Here is an 18852-nt window from a genome sequence, read left to right on the forward strand (position 1 = left end):
TGTAGTCTGCAATCCATCCTGGTCCTATTTCAGTGTTTAAGACAGCTTCAGAGGATTAATGCCATTTGTTGAAGCCCATCTGTTAAGCCTTAGATTGCTGCAGGCCTTTTCTGTCTCAGGAGTCCGAGGACTGGCTGTGCTCACTTTACACACACACACACGACTTGGCAGAAATGTTTGTACTGAATTTCCTGCTTTCTACCACCACCTCTGATTCTCTCAAGTTTTTCATCAAATACTTGTTCCAGACATGAGCCCTTTCCCAGGGATCATTACCCAAGTAAAAGGGCAGGGAGTGAGAAGGCAAATACTTGTAAGAAACTAGCCGAATCTTTTCAAGAATGTCTGTTCTATCCCAGCTATTTATACGTATGTGACTTCTGGAGTCCAGGACCTGTGTGTCTTCTAGTGACAGCATATATGTTGCTTTAAAAACCGTTGGCAAGTTTATTTATTTACTCTTATTTATTTTTTAAAGGTTTTATTTATTTATTGAGAGGGAGAGAGAGAAAGCATAAGCAGGAGGGAAGGGTAGAGGGAGAAGCAGACTCCCCACTGAGCAGGGAGCCCCACGCAGGACTCAATCCCAGGAACCTGGGATCATGATCTGAGCTGAAGGCAGATGCTTAACTGACTGAGCCACCCAGGTGCCCACCGTTGGCAGGTTTAACTTAACTGGATACAGAATTTGAAATCCCTTCTCTGATGAACAGAGTTAATCTACACATCCAAGCTGAGAAGAAGAGACAGAGCAAACCCTCAGACATGAAAGGCCTAGTTGACTTTTGCAGGACCTAAAGAAAATCTGTTAGCTCTTTCTGTAGGGAGAGATGCCCTGCTGCCTTCACTGCTGCTGAGCCTATCATGGGAGGAAGGGCAAAAAAGGGCAAACCTGGTCGCAAACCCTACTGTCCCAGCATCCTCCTGCTACAAGCCAGGATGTGGCAGGATGGGGATCTGCTCTCCTTCAAATGGTGGTCACAGTGTGAATCCATTAAGTGATTGAATATGGGCATTTCTAATTCTTGAACCAGCATTCAAAGCTTCACTGCTACCTTCCCAAAAGCTTTAACTTCAGTAATAACCTACCAATTTAGAGTAAATAATAATAATAATAATGATAATAATAATAATAGCTACCATTTATTGAGCACCTATTCTACTGTGTGCCAGGCACTGTGCTAGGCACTTTTCGTACAATATCTAATTTAAATCCTCACAACAACCCTGTGAGGTAGGTATTATTATCATCATTTTACATATGAGGGAATTGAGGCTCAGAGAGATTAAATAACTCTCTTATCATGAAACCAAAAAGTAGCAGAGCTGGAATTCAAACCCAGAACAAACTGACTCCAAATCCCATGCTCCTGTGAATTAGAGTAGAGGCAGACGGGAGAGCAAGAACCATATTTAAGAAAGATTTTTGGAGTGGAATGATATGATGTGCTGACTTGTAAGATATGAGGAGGAATCTAAGCCCATACATGTTCCTAGCTGGTGTACCTATGTAGAGTGTGATAAAGATCACCAGGATCGGAATTCAGGAACATACTTGATGCGGGAAATGAGTTGAGTCCATATGGATATGTCCATGTTGATGTCCAGTGGGTGATAATGCAGATCTCAGATTTGGAGGCAAATTGTGGCTGGAGATAGGTGTTTTAGAATCACAGGTGTATCAGGGACAATTGAGGACATCAGGATAGATGATATCATTTGGAAAGTAAACATAGAGGAAAGAGAAGTGAACTAAAGATGGAACACTGGGAGCACCAACACTGAAGGCATGAGCAATAGTGAAGTTGAACATGAGCGATAGTGGAGTTGAACATGGCAGAGTCAGAAAAGAAAAAGTAGGGAGGCAGCCCTGTAGTGGTGGCTAGAGAAAGCCATGGCCTGGATTGGGAGCAAACCTAGAGCTCCTAGAAGGCAGGAAAGACTGAGTCATGCTTCCAACACAGCCCTTGGTCACCAAAAACTCCAGAAGTATTGGTTAAATGAATGAATGCCAAAAATGTCCTTACCTTAGTTTGCCCCAAAGCCTGGAGCTTAAGACTTAATCCTACTCTTGACACCCCAGTCCTAAAAACATGGATGGCTAGGTGAGCCAGGAGAATTTATAGAAGAGGTTTAAAGAGAAAGTCATGATTTGCTTCAACTGGAGAATAAGGTAAAAAATAAAACCTGGCATTTTAGTAGGAGTCCCAGAAGTCCCTTGCCCAACCTTTTTCTGTGATTGTGAAATAAGGGAAGGGTGTATGGGGTGAGGGTCAGGGTGAGAACCACCTGCCAGTTGCCTGCGGAGTCCTCTGCTGAGCCTAACCTGAGAACCAATTCACGAGCTTTATCCAGGTAGAAAGATGATGAGGACATGTGTGGGAGGCTTGAGGGGAGAGGGAAGTCAGGGGACCAGCCCTACAACCTGGGAGAGAGGGTCCAGCCCTCTGGGTAGGGACCAGCCTTGAGACTTAAGTGAACTTACATAGGCACATATGTGTATGTGTGTGTGTGAGAGAGAGAGATAGAGAGGGAGAGGGAGAGAGAGAGAGAGAGAGAGAGAGAGAAGAATGGGGCACCCTCTGGAAAGGGGAACAGAGTCTCTCATACATGGGTGAGAGGCTGAAGCCTTCCACAAAAGCCTAATGACTCAACATGCTGAAGTGGGGGTGTGGGAGCTGAACATCCTTGGGAAGCCCTGAGGGGCTGCAGAAGCAGGGTTCCTGGTCTCCTCGGAGGCTGGGCCTCCCCTTGCTGGGGGCTCACAGAAAGTCAAACAGCCCGAAATTCTTGGCTGCTCCAGGCCCAGGAAAAATTGAGGGAAGAAAAAAGAAAGAAAAGAAATGTTTCAGGCCCAGAGGTGAGATGAGCCTGCTGGTTAGTAGGGTTAGGGGTCTGAAGGAACCAGCACACAGGGTGGGCATGGGGGTGCAGGTATAGGGGTAGAGCGGATATGCTTCCTGGAAGCCACCAGCAGCTCAGGCAACTAAGGGGGGCCCTCGGGCTTCCAGTAAAGGTCCGCACAGGCTGGATAGCTTGGATGCTTACTGGAAGGGACTACGGCTCTAAGGCGTAGTACTGAGGCAGCCCTGGGGGGTGCGGTGGGTGGTTAGGAGGAGGGGTAGATGAAGCAAGTATTTTTTGGTGTCAGTATTGTGAGGGGGAAATTTAGGAGATTAGCACACATGCTTGAGGGGATGCAGTTAATGGAGAGCTGATGTAGAGGAATGAATGGTGCAAGATTGATGAGGGGGGAAAAGTGAGGATAAAGGGACAAGCAGGCCCAAAAAGGGTCTGCTGGTGTCAATTCCTGAAGTGTGTGTGGGGAATAAGGAGCAGCACCAGCAAGTTGGGTCTCAGAAACGAAGCATCCTGGGAAGGCCTATGCAGCAGTTAGTAGGCAGGGGGACAAGCTGGGGGTGGTGGCAGGTTAGGGGCCGCAGTGGCGACCGGTGGGTGCACCCCACCCTCGCTGCGCCCAGCGAGCAGTTAGCGCGCCTGAATTTAGTTCAATTTATTTCCCTTTCAGGTACCAGACAAAGTAAAAAAGACGGACGGATGGAGAGAGGGACGCAGCCGCCGGGGAGCGGGATCGACGTGGGGGAGGGGCCCTGTTCACATCACATCCACAAAGAACTCACTGGGGTTTCCCATGGCCATGCGGAAGGACTGTCTGCTGGCTGTCAGTTCGGGGGGCACAGAGGCCAGGTCGCGGCCCGGAGGGGCTCCTGGGGGCCCCATGGCCGCGGGCGGTGGGGGCATCATCAGCATGGGGGGACCGTAGAGAGGGGGTACGCCAGGGGGACCGTAGCTTGGGTGCGTGTGGTGGCTGCGCAGGCTGCTGGCCATTGAGTGGTGGCTGCGGTGGCTGTGCTCGCTGGCAGCAGGCCCCGAGCGCTCACTGGGCGCTCTTTCCCGTGGACCCCGCAGGCTGCTGCGGGTTGTGTGGTCCGACTCGCTGCCGCTGCCTCCTGACTTCGAGTCTCCCGCCTTCGGGTCCTTCTCCTTCCTCCGGTCACTGCCGCTACGGTTGGAGCCACTGCTCCGGCTACCTGCAGGGGACAGGCAGGCCCAGGGTGGGGGATGCTCAGAGCTGGCAGAAGCGGCTTGGGGCTCTCCTGTGCCCCCACCACCGCTGCCTCTGCCTTACCTTCACTGTGCTGACTGCTGGCGCTGCCCCCACCATAGCTGTACCCCAGTTCTGGGAAGCCTGGGTGTGGGTTGTAGGGGTGTGGGGGTGGAGGGTACTGGTAAGGGAAAGCCATGGGCCAAGGGGCGGCCCCTGGGTGTGGCAAAGGGGCCAGCGTGTCCTGGTCAGAGGCACCACTGGAACCGTCGTGATCATGGAGGGACAAGTTGGCCATGTCTGTGGAGGGGAGGAGAAGGCCAGATGAGCTGGGTCTATCCCACGCCCCCACACCCCTAGGTCAGGAGACAGAGGTCCCCACTCTAGGTTGGGCGGGCACATTTACCACGATACCTAACACCCGTGGTAGTTTATCCCCAAAATGAGAGGAGGCACAGGTCAGAGATCTCTCACTTCTTCAGACCCCCTCCACTACCCATCTGAGATGGTGGAGAGGGAGACCCTTGCAGACACAGCACCAAGGGAAACCCTCCTCAGGAAGGCCCTAAGCCCCCACTTCAATGCCCAATCCTGACACCCAACTCCCATTTCCAGGGGTTTGACAGTTTCTCCTCCTTCCTTAGTAAACTGGAAGAAGTAGCAGAAGTCTTAAATGGGCAATGTTCTCTGTTCACTTAGGGGAGTGCGGGAAGCTGAACTAGCAGATAGGTATTGCAAACCTGGGAGTCATTAGGCATGATCAAAGCCCTTCACCTCATGCAGATGTTACCACCAGCCTGTGAAGAGGGCATCAGTCACATTTTTTCCAGATGAGGAAAGTGAAGTCCAGAGAGGTTAAATGACCTGCCTGAGGTCAATCCAAACTGTGGCCAGAGCAGAAGCTAGGAGTTACTTATTTTCTTCTGACCTTTCCAGGTGAGTCATTAATAAAGAGTAGGGAGCAGCTGGGGGAAACTTAGGTGAAACTTTGCCCTCTCCCTTCACCTAGAACTAAAAAAAGTACCCATTATAGGCCAGAACAAACATAGGCCTTTCAGAGCGCCCCTGTACAGAAGGGACTTGGCCTAAATGGATTTTCTGGTGCTGTTGGGTAAGGTGGAAAGGCCTCAGAAAGAGAACCACTTAGGTGCCTCTTCTGTGCCCTCCACCCCATTCCCAGCCAGGCCTCATTCTTCACAGTATTAACATTACTTGTTTCACGACTCCGGTTCCCCCAGGAAATCGTGCACTCCTTAAGGCCAAGGCTGCCCACTCCAATGTTGGAACTACTTGAAAAGGAATACAAGGGGCCACCAGAAGTGATGACCTACCTGGGACACCCCTTGCTCACACCTCATCATACCAGGTCCCAGAGCTCTAAGAGAGCTGTAATTGCCCTACCAGCCAGGTGTTGGATACAGATGGAGCCCTTTGTAAGTGAGCTCAAGTTTCCAGGAGAGAAGAGGTCAGAAGAGGGGATGTGAGAGGGCTGAGGCAGTCTGTGGAGTCTACCAGCCATCAGACTGCCAAGGCCTGCAGCTAGCATGGGGGATTGTGATGGTGAGGAGCAGGGGCTGGCCATGGCTCATGCCCCAAGAACTGGTGACTGTTTCAACCTCCAGGCTGCTGTCCTGAGGGGAATGACTAGAGGCTTCTGGGTATCCCAGGTCCCCAATTCTTTCCTGCTGAGGAGGCTGAGGAGACCTTGGCCAGTGAGAAGAAAAAGACCTGTCTGTCGGCATATCCCTGAACTGGGCCTCTGAGGGGCCTTGGCCCCAGGGATAGACTAACATCTCTTGAGCAAAAACCACAGCTGCCTTGAGAAGCTTTAAGGGTCCCTGGAGGTTCAGAGCCAGGGCTGACTTCTGCTAATGATAACAATAGTAACTACACAGGATCGAGTCTAAGAAGCCATTAATTATAAGATGCACCCCAATTTCAGAGATACTGAAATGTGAAAGAAATATTCACCTTAGAATCAATTAAATTTATGAATAATGGAGAACTTTTTTAGAGCACTTACTGTGAACCAAACATGGTACTAAAAGCATTATACATGCTGTCTTAACCTCCGAACAGCTCTGAGATAGGTTCTACTGTTGCCTCCAACTTACAGATCAAGAAATTGAGGCAATGAGAGGTTGTCACTTACCATGTTCACATAGAGAGGGCGGAGCTGGGATTTGAACTCAGAACTGTCCAACTCCAAAACCCTATGCACCCATCACCCCCCATCACGAACTTGTGCTTTGCAGCAACAGCCTTCCTAGACTTAGAACCTCACGTGAAGCATTTTAAGTCAGTTTTTGGACTCCAGTCAGCAAGCATCTCTGGGCAGACAAAAGGCTCCCTGAGGCAGAGGCAGCTGCTGGGAGGGGGGCTTCTGCTCCCAGCCCTGAGCAATGCTGTCCTGTCTTGAGGACTCCCCTTTCTTCCCAAGGGCTGTCTACGTGCTCAGGAGAAGGGGGTTCCCTGAAGACCTTTCCTCCTTAAAAGCCCTCACTGGCTTTGCACTGTCTCAGGACCAAGTCCAGAATGCTCGGGGCAGCTTGCAGAGTCCTCTCTAAGCTGGCCCTGACAGTTTATTTTCAGTTTCATCCCAAGACCCAGACCATCCTCAAGGGTTTGAGGAGGCTGGGGACTTGGGGCCTCAGGCTAGCCCCAGGTCCTGCCTTGGTGGAACCTGTTTGGTGCTGGGAGGGTGACTAGGGGCCAATGGTAGGATCTTTGTTTGACCTGGCTAAGACAATGTTTCTGCAACACCACATACCTAGGCAGCTCCAGATTATAGCAAGAAAAAGGACTCTGGAGCCAGAAAGACCTGGACCCAAGGCCTAACTCCTCTGCATCTGGCTGTGAGAATGGGTGGACTATTTAACTTCTCTAAGTCTCAGTTTCCTTGGCTGAAATAGGGACAGTGATCCATCTTCCCAAAGGTGAGGAGGCGGGGGTTGTGAGAACTGAGTGAGGGTGAGATGATGCTCAGAAACAACCAATATAGGCCAGAAACAGAAGAGGCGCTTGGAAAATGCCAGCCCCAAGATGGGGATGCAGAGCAGGTGAAAAGGCCTGAATGGGCTCTGCTTCCACTAGAGAGGGAGGCCTGTGCCAGGCCTCAAGCTGGGCCCCCAGCCTGGTTGCCTGCTCATGCCTCATGTGGACTCCCTGGGGTCTGCTGCCACATCCTTGTGCACCTCCCCACTCCCAGCCAGCAGACAGAGCAAGGAGGTAGGGGAGGCACATACTGCCACAGAGGTCACCGAAGATATAGTAGCACTGCTCAGAGAAGGTGATCTTGTTGACAGTGTGGCGGATGAAGCCGGCTTTTAGCAGGTTGCTGGCGTACTTTCGAGCCTCTCTCCGGTCCGTGAAGCCTTCTACGTTGTGGTATAGCCAGTCCACCACATCCGAGCCTGGGGGCAAGGCCACCACTTGACTGGGAGGCCCACCTGACTTGGGCTCCTCTGACCTCCCAGAAGCCACAAGGCTGGGGCTGGTTCCAGCTCAAGGGAGTGGCCCAAGGGAGATCTTCAGCCCCCAGCCTGCCCTGCCCCATCACTCCCCACCCTGTCCTTCATCCCACCATGCAGCCCTCTCACCGATGAAAGCGTTGGGGATGGTAATCTTGAGCCACATGCGGTCACGGACCTCCAGCCCAGATTCAGGGGAGGCCATGGCTTTGACAATGGCGGCCATGTCACTGTGGATGGACAGGTGGAAGTCGTCTAGGCCTGGGGGTGGGAGGCAGAATGGTGAGGCAGAAAGAGGCTACAGAGTTAGGTAGAGAGAAAAGTCTGCTCTGCAGCTCTACCATCTAATGACTACGGACCAATGGTGGGCACATTACTGACTTCTAGGACACTTAGTTTCCTCCTCTGTAAAAATAGGGACTTTAATATTTATTTTGCAAGAATTTTTTTTTTTTTTTTTTTTTAAGTAGGCTCCACGCCCAGTGTGGAGCCCTGAACACAGGACTTGCGCTCACAACCCTGAGATCAAGACCTGAGCTGAGATCAAGAGTCCAACGCTTAACCAGCTGTGCTACCATATTTTGCAAGGATATTTGAAGAGAGAATTAAATAATATAAATGAAGGTGCTTAGCATAGTATATAACATGTGTGTTAGAGTAAAAATGGCAGTCATTTTCTGAGTGCTTACTTCATGCCACATCCTGGGATGGGGGCCTCACTTATATCCTCTCATTAAACCCTCCCTCCCTCGCCCCGGAACCCGGTAGAGTGCATATCATTAGTCCCATTTTACTAGAGGAAACTGAGGCTCACAGGATGCTCAATACAGGCTCAGAGGCAAACACTGTTTAGTGAGGGTAGGGTGTCCATTGAGGGAAGCTGAAGTGTGAGGAAGCTGGAATGAACTCAACCCCCTCTCCAGCCCCCTCTGACTTTTAAGCAAGAGTCTCCATGTGGGCCTTCATCAGTCCCTCCCACCCGGCCCTGCCCGCTGGGCCTAGGGGGCAGGGCTGGACACTCACGCTCTGTGTCAGGGATGGAGCTGGTGATGGAAGAGCTGGTGGAGGTGATGGTGCTCAGGGAGGGGCTCATGCCATAGGCAGGGAAGGTGCCAGTCATGGCTGCAGTGTGGGAGACCCAGGCTGCAGGGTCAATGGGCCGGATGGGCTCACCTGCAGGGAGGAGAAGAGTCAGGGGCTGCCCCCTGCCAGGCCCCACAGGGAAGGTATGAGGGTTTAGGGGAACAGAGAAGTATGGAGAGACAGGGTTCACGTGTACCAAGCACCAGCTTTAGGGCCGAGTCCCCCAAACACTTACTTCTGGGCAGTGTGAAGCAACCACGTGGACTTGGGTCCCAGCACTTGGCTACAGTCAGGGTGATGGGCCTGAAAGCAAGGGGGTTCCTAGTGAGGGCTGGATGCATGGAGTCCAGATAAGCCCCCTGCCTGATGGCCAGAAGTGCCTGCTCCCTCCTTCCCATGTCCTGTCCCATCCATACCCTGGTTTGTGCACAATCTCCCGCAGGACCCTGACCGCGTCGTCATTGCTCATGTTTTCAAAGTTGATCTCGTTTACCTGGGAGAGAGGGTCAGAAGTGGGATAAGCAGCTGGGCTGGGGAGATGGGTAGGGAAGCTGAGCTTAATGGATCAGGAGGTCTTCCCCCTACCAAGCAGTGGCCTTTAAATGAGCCGGTACAGGGATGGGGATTATCCCCCTATGCCCCAACCCCAGCACCACCTCCGGGGCACATGTACCTGTAACAGCATATCTCCTGGCTCGATGCGTCCGTCCGCAGCCACAGCCCCACCCTTCATGATGGAGCCAATGTAGATGCCTCCGTCACCGCGCTCATTGCTCTGGCCCACAATGGAGATGCCCAGAAAATTGTACTTTTCTATAGAGAGTGACACAACCTTAAGAGGGGAATAAAGTTCCTACCCAAATTCTGAGTCCCTTATTAGAAAAGGGTGGAAAGGGATGGGAACTAACATTTCAGTGAACCTGAATCAGGCCCTGTGCTCAGTATGGTCATGCATACTTCCATTTAGTCCTTGCCAGCTCTGCCACAGGATCTCTTAGTCCCATTTTACAAAGCAGGCAACTGAGGTTTGGAGAACCTTAATGACTTTTCTAAGCCATTAAGTTGCAAAGCCAGGATTCAACTCAGACTTAAATACTAAGGTTGGGGCTCTTTTTACTACATTCAGCTATCTCCTAAAGACAGCACTAGGGCAGAAATCAGAGAGTGATAAGCAACGGCTGAAAAAGGGAAGGGGGATAGGAATCAGAAATTACTTCCTCCAGGAAGCCTTCCCTGATGCCATCCTCTATTTTCATAGCTCTCTGTGCTTACCTCTGTCCTAGCTCGTGAGCTATTGAAATGGTCAGTTGATGTACCAGTTTATATTTATGAGAGAATGCTCCTCGGGGGCAGAGAACATATCTTGTGCCTCTCTGAACTCCTCAAGTCTGCCCAGTATCTGGCATACGGTAGGCAGGCCCTCAAGAGTATTGTTTCACCAGACTCACCCATGTTGAGAGTGACAGTGATGATGTTGAGTGACATGGTGGAGTCCGTGATGCTGCTGAAGGATGAGGACTGAAATAGACAGAGGCACTGAGCAGCATGCAGGGGTGGCAAGAACTCACTGCTCCCACCTAGCTCCTCCTCAGCCCTCAGCCTCCCCTCCCCTCTAAGGCTCAAATGCTGGCCCAAAAGAAGGGGGTCTAAGGAAGCACACAGCCTGGATCTGCCTGCACAGGGCTCAGTCTGCCCCCACCCATCCCTGGCCTTTCAGGTCCCGTACCCGTTCAATCCGCGAAACCTTCTGCTTTCTCCGCCGCCGCTTATGTCTTCTCATCAGGCGTGAGGCGCTGCTCTGCTCTGTGGAGCTGCTGAACCTGGGGGGCCCATAGTCGTTCCCCACCAGGCTGGCCCAGCCCTGCCCCACAAGAGGCACCGCAGGGCCCAAGTCCCTTATGCAAAGCCCACAGCCCTCTCAGGGTCCCACCATCCTGGGGGGAGGGAGGTGGGGTCAGGGCTCCTCGGGGGGTCACCTGCCCATAGTATCAATGAAACCAAAGCCCCACCTGCTAGTAGAGTCATCCTCATCTGAATCAAAGAAGCTGGTGGTCTCTAACTCGCTGCTCATAAGGGTGGATGAGCTATCATAACCCCCTGGCTCTCGCCGCCGCTCCCCCTTTGCAGTTCCATTTAGCCGGGTTGCTGCAGGGAACAGAGGTAGCTGGGTTCACAGTGCCCATGCAGCAGGGAAGGGAGGCACAGGGCTGGGCTTGGGGCTGCACGGGGGTCAGGCATACCCAGAGCTTGGGAAAGGGCAAAGAAGTGGGTAGCTGAATGGAAGCTATGAGGGAAGGCGTAGGGATGGGGAGGGAAGGCGTCTGTTCAGGGAAGACGCACTGTGCTCTGGACCGTCCCTCCTGCGTGGCCGTTCGCGCTGGGCAGAGACCAAGGAGTCCGTCTCTGTGTCATTGTCCAGGTTCTCCTGGCTGCCTCCACCAGCATGAGGGCTGTGGGGAAGAGAGGACTTGGTGGGAGAGGGGGCAGGCTGGGGGTTCCCTCCCCCTAGCCCTGGGCTGACCTGATGCAGGCCTCCCCCATGGGCCCGTTCCACTCTCAGGCCACACTCACTGGAAGGATGGGGGCCGGGAGTCCCCAATGCCTCCTGTGCGCTCCATGGGCGGTGGCAGTTCTGATGGGTTGTCGGCACAGAAAGGAGCTGGCTCTGGGTGGGAGCCCTCAGCAGATACCAGCTGACAGGGAAAGAATGGGTGGGTAGTATGGTACGGGGGCACCAGGGATCAGCAGATAGCTGGCTTCCGGCATGGCATGCAGACTTGGGGAGAATGAACCAGGGGATATGGAGGCAGGATAGAAAGGACTGTGCAAGGTCAGCTGGGATGACGACTGGACTCACTGCTCATGGATGGGGAGGATGGAAGACATGAGCTACTGAAGTGGGATGGGGGCAGAGAACAAGGGTCAGTGGTCCCAGACAGAGGTTGGCTGGAACCTGTGGCAAAGTGCCTCAAAGGGCATAGGAGACATCTGTGTCTCTGATGAGTGTTTCTGTCCCTCCCTTCCCCACATTCCATCTCCCTACCCACAGCTTTCACCAAGGCTACAGAATCTGGGGTGAGAAACAGTTCAGGTAGAAAACTCAGGGGAGAGTCAGATATTGAAGTATAAAACCACTAGCTATAATCTTAACAACGCTTTTCTTGTCTAGTCCACCGCAGGGATGCAGGAGGAAAGAGGGCTGAGGAGGGCTCCTTACCCAAGACACCACCCGGCCATTGAAGCAGGGCAGCTTGGCATTGTCGTCAGAGATCTCCTCCTTCACCACTCTGCAGGGAAAGGATGGGGGTATCAGGGTGAGCTTTCTAGGGTGGAAATGGAAGGGTCCTCACAATCCTAACTCAAGGGCCCTTCCACCCTAAACTGGGAATCATGTCACCAGCCTAAGCGTATTCAAATGGGAGCAGAAGTGGGGGTCACCCAGGGACTGCTCTTTAGCACCACCAGGAAGACACCAGCCCTGCCCAGGCCAGATGCCATCCTAGGGTGTCCTCTCAGTTATCAGGTGATTACAAATTACACCTGACAAATTGCTGTCCCCTATAAATGTGGCTACTCCCTAGAATTCCAAGAGTGTGTTATCCAGTCCCAACATAGCTCTTCTGGGCTGAACTTATTCTTTCCCTCTGACCTTAAACTAGGAAAAAGCACATCCTTATTTCTGTCTTTTCCTTCTTGGGAATCCTGACATTCTTCTGGGAGGTGTGGATGAAGAGTTTAAGCAAATTAGGAAAGAGAAGGGGAAAAGATGTCTAATGAACATCCCCCATTGCCATTATGCTAACAGTACCAACTGCTCTCATTTACTAAGCATGAACCATGGGCCAAGCACTAAGCTAAGCACTTTACTTGGGTCATTTACTACTCACAGCAATGCTAAGATAGATACAGATGGGAAAACTAAGGCTCGGTAGGTTCAGAAACTCACTCACAGTCACACACTAATAAAAGCTGGAATTTGAATCCTAGCCAGCATGATTCTTTAGCGTTTATTCTTACCTATTATACCACGGTATCTCCCTATAGTTGGAATGTATAATCTTCACATCACCTTCATTGTAAGGACAAGATCCTCATTTTATGAGTAAAGAAATAGAGAAACATTCAGTTGCTTGTTCCAGGTCATAGAGCTAGAAGATGTCAGAGTTGGAATTCAACCCCAAGCTTGCCTGACTGCAAAACCTATGGTCTTTCCATGGTATTTCACATTTTTTCTCTTACAATGACAGGTGATGTGGATCTGTATGTGTGGTGGTAGTGGGGGGGAGGAGAGAGTGATGTGGGCAGGGAGGGGGTGGGATGTGTACAGGCATGTAGTTTGGCTCGGGGGATACATCAAGGCAAGAAGTCAAACCACGATTACAGTTTGGGGCTAGAGAAAGGAATGGAAAAGTTTGAGGAGCCCAGACTGTGTCAAACACTCTAGGAGTACAGAGCTGGAAAAATGTGATCAGGGGCAAGAGGAAGACATGCCTGGGGTTGTGAGCAGAGAGGAAAGACAGCAAGAAAGGAGACTGGGAAGCCTAGTCCTTCCTTGTTCTTGGAGCAGCTTCTGTCCAGAGCCGGGAACGTGCTTGGCTCCTTATGATGTTCACATTCTTGGACTCACAGCCAAGTTCAAAGACCGAGCCTGCCCTTCTCCCTCCCATCTAGCTCTGGTTCCTCCACCATTTCCAACCCCACAAAGACCCTGGGAAAGCAGCTCTAATCATTCTGGTCAAGCCCACGATGGCAGAAAGCCCAAGGATAGAACATGCTGAAAAGAAGGGACATGGAGATAGCTCAGAGTCATCAGCCAGGCTGGCCAGAAGATACCCTAAGCTTGCAGTCCAACACGGGACCTGGGGCTCAAAGGAAAATGGGGTATGTGGGTCGCATGACAGAGATTGACCTGCTCTGGAGAGGGTCTCTCTCTGGTGGGAAACTGCTGCTGAGTCCCCACCACACCACCCCAGCCCCCAGCAGGCCCCACCACGCAGCTCCAATGCTACAGATGTTTCCTCTCTTTCTAGGGGTCATCGACAGGTCGCCAAGGCTCTGCTGACTCATAACGATCAGCTGATCTTCAGCAACAGCCTTGGGGGACCTCAGACAGGCCTCCCCCTCCCATCATGGAGATGAATGGCTCATGGTTGCATAGCACTAACATACACACACACACACACAGTTGAACAAATCTGGGTTCTGATTCTGCCACATATTAGATCTCCTAGCTTAGAGAAATTTCTTAACTTTTCCAAACCTTTGTCTTACCCTGGTAAGTGGGATTTGTGAATGCCTGTCATGATCTTGGCTTACAATAAAAGCTAACTATTAGCTGTGCCAATTTTTAGCAGGTTCCATACTCTCTTTCCAACTTGGTGTAAGTTTCTAAGGGTAGGGACCAAACAAATCTGCGCATCACTCATTGTCCATCGTTGTTCAATTAAAAAGCCTTTGCTAAGAACCCAGCAGGTTTTAAATCCTATGCTTGCTACAGTATAAATTTCAAGGTGCATCAGACCAGGAGCCTGCCTTGTCCTTGGAGGTTATGGCCCAATGGATAGTTCATGCAAGTATATGGCAAGTGGGAAGTGGTCAGAACCATAAGAACAGCAGATGTGTGCACTGGACAGACATCTGTTGAGTATTTCTTAGGTGTCAGGTCCTGGCTAGGAGCTGAGTAGGTGTAACGATAAATGGGATAAAGTGCCGTAACTTTCAAAGCTCAATGCAGAGGATGGGGCAATATGCACGTGGGGAAGACAAGGGAAGAGCAATGTGCTTTGAGAAGGCCCAGAGGCACGGCAGTATGTGACATAGAGCAAGGAACAACACAGTTGGTAGCCCAACTTCCCAAGTTGCTCCTGCCCACCTCGAGGCCACTCTAGCCGCCGTCCCCCATCTCCCTCAGTGCTGAAAATGTTTATTCTTCCTCCATTTTGCAGCAGTTTAAGAGGGTCTGGCCTACCTTAGCTTGACAAATACTTCTGGAGACCAGATGGGAGTTGGGGAGTCCTCCGGCTTCACCAACTGGAACCTCAGAGGGTGAGCTTGGAGAGCAGCCTTGCTCCTCTGACCCACTCTCCCAGCTGTCAGCAGAGGTCGCTGGCCTCTACCTGACCCTGGTCTCAAGGGGCTAAGCCCTATCACCTCTATAGTTTGCCAAGGCTCAGCATCTCCTTCAGAGAGGACGTATATGTGCAATGGTGACAATAATTGTAACACCTACAATTGTGTGATTAAGGCCTTAGACTTTGGAGCCAGATTTCTGATGCAGAGTCAAGCTCTGCCACTTAGTAGTTGTGTGGCCTTGGGGAAATTACTTTTTCTCTGCGCTCTAGTTTCTTCCTCTATAAACTGGGGATATTACTACTTATTTCATAGGGCTGTTAAGATGACTGCATGAGTAAATATTTGAAGAACATTTAGATCAGTGCATGCACACTGAAGCATCCTAAGGAGAGTCTGTTAAATAAATAAAAGATATAAACTTCTCAGCTACTAGTTCTCTGTGATGAGACAGCTCTAGCCCTCTCCTGCTCAATAATCCTGGGAATAAAAACAAAATCAATCTGCTCCTTTGGCTTTGTTCTCAACCCTGTTAACACAGTCTACTAGATACTTTGCCAAGGACGGTTCAAGTACCACTAATGTACGCAAGATCGCTTCAGGTGCACCTGAATGAGTGTTTAATTCAATAGTTAAGTATTTTATTTTTAACATATTTTAGAAAGAAATACAAATAGAAATTCATACCTGTGACTTCATATTACTGATTGGGTCAAGCTAAGAAAGAGTGAGTGAACGGACAGTGGATTTAAAGAACAATAACAGTGAGCAGATGAAATGGGGGCCCTCCTAAGACTGCAGTTAGGCCTGGCTTGACAGCAGCCTGGGCGCGGAATGGGAGGCAGCCCAGAGGGGTCTAGGTTTACAACAGGCGGGCTAAGTCCATTGGGTTCAGGGGTGAGTTGAGGGTGGAGACACATACTTATCCTAGTCCCCCAAGGCATCCAGTCCCAGGGTGGCTCCGCACACTGGGCTCTAGAGGATTTGCCCTATCCCATACCCTGAGGGGGCATCTTGGTTTCTTCCAAATCTCTTTTTCTCTTACCACACCAAGGCATTTGCCCCCTCACTCTCACCCCTTGCAGATCAATCCTCCTTTAGAATCTTCCAGTCAGAGGTGTCTTCCTCTGGACTGAAGCCAGACAATCATTACTACATCAGGAGTCCCCACCCCAGGGTAGGAACAGCAAGAGAACCCAGAGTGGTCAGGAGCTGCATAGCACTTCCCACTGTACAAAGCACTCTCACACATAGGAGCTCATGGACTCATCAAACCCTGAGTTCTGTGGGGAAAGGTGACAGCAAAACATGTTAGGCAGAAGAGGAGAGAAGGTGCTTGCCTCCCAGGGCCAAAAGGGCAGGGTCCCAGAAGACAAGCCAGACTGATAAACACCAGGAAGGAGAATATCTCCCTTCACTCAGCTCTGGGGCCTCAGCTCCAAAGAGCAGTGCAGGCCTCAGGCTGGGGCTGGAAAGACAGCCTTTAGGCCTGGAGGGCCCGGGAAGGCCTTCCCCACAGGCCTCCAGGCCCAGTGCCCAGTTAGTGTGGGGCTGGCAAGTCTGGGGGCCTCCCCCTCCCCCAGTCCCTTGGGAGTTGGGGGGGCCGTGAGGGGATGGGCCAGGCTCCCCCTCCCAGGCCAGCTGCTACAGAACCTTCCGGCTCCAACATTCCATCCCTTCTTAAAGGGGAAGTTCCTGCTTCCAAACTCCGCCTGTCCAAAGCCCTGCAGCTGGATGGAGAAGACCCCGCCAGGGAGAGGAAGATGAAGAACACCAAGAGAGCTTCCTGGCCCTCTCATCCAGGCTCTGAGGCCCTTTCCAAGGTCTCCCCCTTGGCTACCATCTGGAGGAAAAAGGCCCCAATTCTGAAGGGAAATCAGCACCTGGGCCAGGGGGTACTTCTCAGGGGTCAGGCACTCCGATTCCTTGACAACATCCTAAACACCCCACAAGGAAGGGGAGACAGCTAAATAAACATTAGGTTTGCTAGCCTCAGCTTGCAGCCTGGCCCTAGAGCCCCCCTCCTACTCCCCCTCCCCTCAGTTCAAAGTCCTACAGCATAGCCCCTGGAAGCATTACTCCAAATATGGCTCTGAGTTGGGAGCTGAAAAGATGGAGAGGGCAAAGGTCGGGTGCCAAACACCCCAAGTCTCTGCTAAAAAGGTGGCTCCCTTGGCAGGCGGCAGGTGGGGGGCTCTGGCTCTGGAATCCGGTGGAGGCGGGGGTGTGTCTATGTAGGACACTGGCTCTGAGGAGGTGAAGGGGGCTTGGAACTCTGGTTGCTTTGGGGGAGTTAGACGTCCTCCTAAACTAGGGGGGCCTAGGTCCCCCACAAGAGGTAAAAGTAAAGTCCCTATAGGGGCTTGAACTCCAGCCTCGAAAAACCGGGGGCCCCCCTCAAATGCCCAAGTCGCCCTCTGGAATCCAGAGTAGGGCTAGAAGCCAGTGTAACAAGGGGAGTCCAAACTGGCCGAGTGGGCCCCGAGAAGCCGGAGGGGCCGGGGTTCCCAGGAGGTGAGGCAGGGGCCATCCTCACCCGAAATCGTCGTCCATAGACTTGAAGAAGAACTTATAGCTGGGTCGCTGCAGAACGCCCTTAAAGTCCGCCAAGGTGACGCGCTCGGCGGGTAGGGGCAGCTTCACCAGGTACGGTGTCTCCTGCCCGTCCAGGTGGTAGATGATCTTGGTCTCGCCCATGGCTCCGGCCTCCGGCCCGGCGGCCCGCGCGCGGCCTGCTTCCGCGGCCCGGCCGGGCCTCTCGGGCGGCGACGGCGGTCGGCGCGGCCCAGCGGCTCAGCCTAGCTCGGCGGCCGGCCGCGGCGCCAGCTCCCTTGTTCTCCGGCCGCTCCCGGGTCCCAGCGCCGTCTGCCGCCACCGCGGCCGCCGCTTCCGCTCCCCACTCTCCCGGCTCTGCTGGCGACTGCGACTCTTCCGGTGGCCGCGGCCCTCCCGGCTCTGCGCCGAGGCTCGGCCCGCTCCCCTCCCCCGACCCCGGCGCGGCCCCGCCCCGGCGCGGCCCAGCCCCGGCGCGAGCTCCGCCCCCGGCAGCGGCAGAGCCGCGCTGGCCTCGCGGCAGATGGCCGGCCCCTCTGCCGGGCCCCGTGGACACCCCGCCCACCCGCCGGGCGGTGAGCTTGGCCGCCAGCGCTCGGATCCCAGACCTGCGGGGAGCTTGGTGGCGGTCACCTAGGCTCCCCAGACAGGGAAGGCAGATCTCACCAGGATGGCAGCGTTCGAGGACTCATCAAACCCTGGCTCTGGACCCAAGGGGGATAGGCTGTTCCTCAGCAGCCTGAGGTCACTCTGGCCCCCAGAGCTGGGAGGGGGGGAGCGGTTCTGACCAGGTATCGATGGAGGAAAGTGACCTTCCCGTGGCCCTTTCAGGGTCTGTTGGAAAGCATAGCAGCTGTCACTGAGTCTGCCAAACCGAGTTCCTTGCAGACAGAAAGAAATCGAGTTCTGATTCCTTCTTAAAAACCTCAGTATTCGGCACCTGGGTGGCTCAGTAGGTTAAGCGTCTGTCTTATGCTGGAGTCATCATCTCAGGGTGCTGGAATCCAGTTCCATCCGGCTCACTACTCAGCGGGGAGTCTGCTTCTCCCTCTGCCCCTCCCCTCTGCTCTGGCTCTCTCCCACTCTCTCAAAATAAATAAATAAAAACGAAATCCAAAACAAAACAAAAAACAAAACCCTCAGTACAATACCTAGGTGCAAAGCCATGGCTTAATAAACGCACTGATGGAGAATGAGTGCAAGAATGAAAATGAGTGCATGACTGGGTCAGTAAATCTCAAATCAGAACTAGGTATAATGGGTCCCTCCCTGACAGATCTCTTCACCCCTTAGCTTTTAATCCATTTAATAAGTGCACTCACTAAGGTGCAAGGCAAAATGCAGGGGATAAAGTGAAAACAAGACAGTTAAAGCTGCTCTCAGTCAGGACTCACCTGAAAGGAGGCACAGAGCTTGTAGTATCTTCAGAGGGACAAATGCCATTAAGAAGATAATATGGAGTGATGTGATAGTAAAAGGGAGAAGAGAACCATGGGTGGTTAAAGAAAGCCTCTTCCATCTGAGTGAAGACATAGAATGGAAAAAACAGCCGCTAGAAGGAGGTCTGATGTGGGGGGAAAAGCATTCCAGGCAGAGGGTGTAGTCAGGTAT

The 18852-nt window shown here is 52.4% G+C and overlaps 1 protein-coding gene across 1 annotated transcript; it reads right to left on the reverse strand.

Moving 5' to 3' along the window:
* Positions 1 to 1121: 1121 nt before the first annotated feature.
* Positions 1122 to 17655, reverse strand: DVL3 (dishevelled segment polarity protein 3). The gene is made up of 15 exons (XM_059391428.1): positions 17225 to 17655; positions 11837 to 11906; positions 11191 to 11312; positions 10960 to 11069; positions 10629 to 10764; positions 10346 to 10439; positions 10068 to 10137; positions 9293 to 9432; positions 9036 to 9112; positions 8855 to 8922; positions 8560 to 8709; positions 7666 to 7797; positions 7312 to 7479; positions 4151 to 4366; positions 1122 to 4052 (listed from the first exon to the last, which is right to left on the reverse strand). Exons 1-15 carry the CDS (start codon positions 17383 to 17385, stop codon positions 3616 to 3618), a joined length of 2151 nt encoding a protein of 716 aa, XP_059247411.1. The 5' UTR covers positions 17386 to 17655; the 3' UTR covers positions 1122 to 3615.
* Between the last annotated feature and the right edge of the window lie 1197 nt (positions 17656 to 18852).

The sequence above is a fragment of the Mustela nigripes genome, chromosome 2, assembly GCF_022355385.1.
Source record: "Mustela nigripes isolate SB6536 chromosome 2, MUSNIG.SB6536, whole genome shotgun sequence".
Lineage (NCBI taxonomy): Eukaryota > Metazoa > Chordata > Mammalia > Carnivora > Mustelidae > Mustela > Mustela nigripes.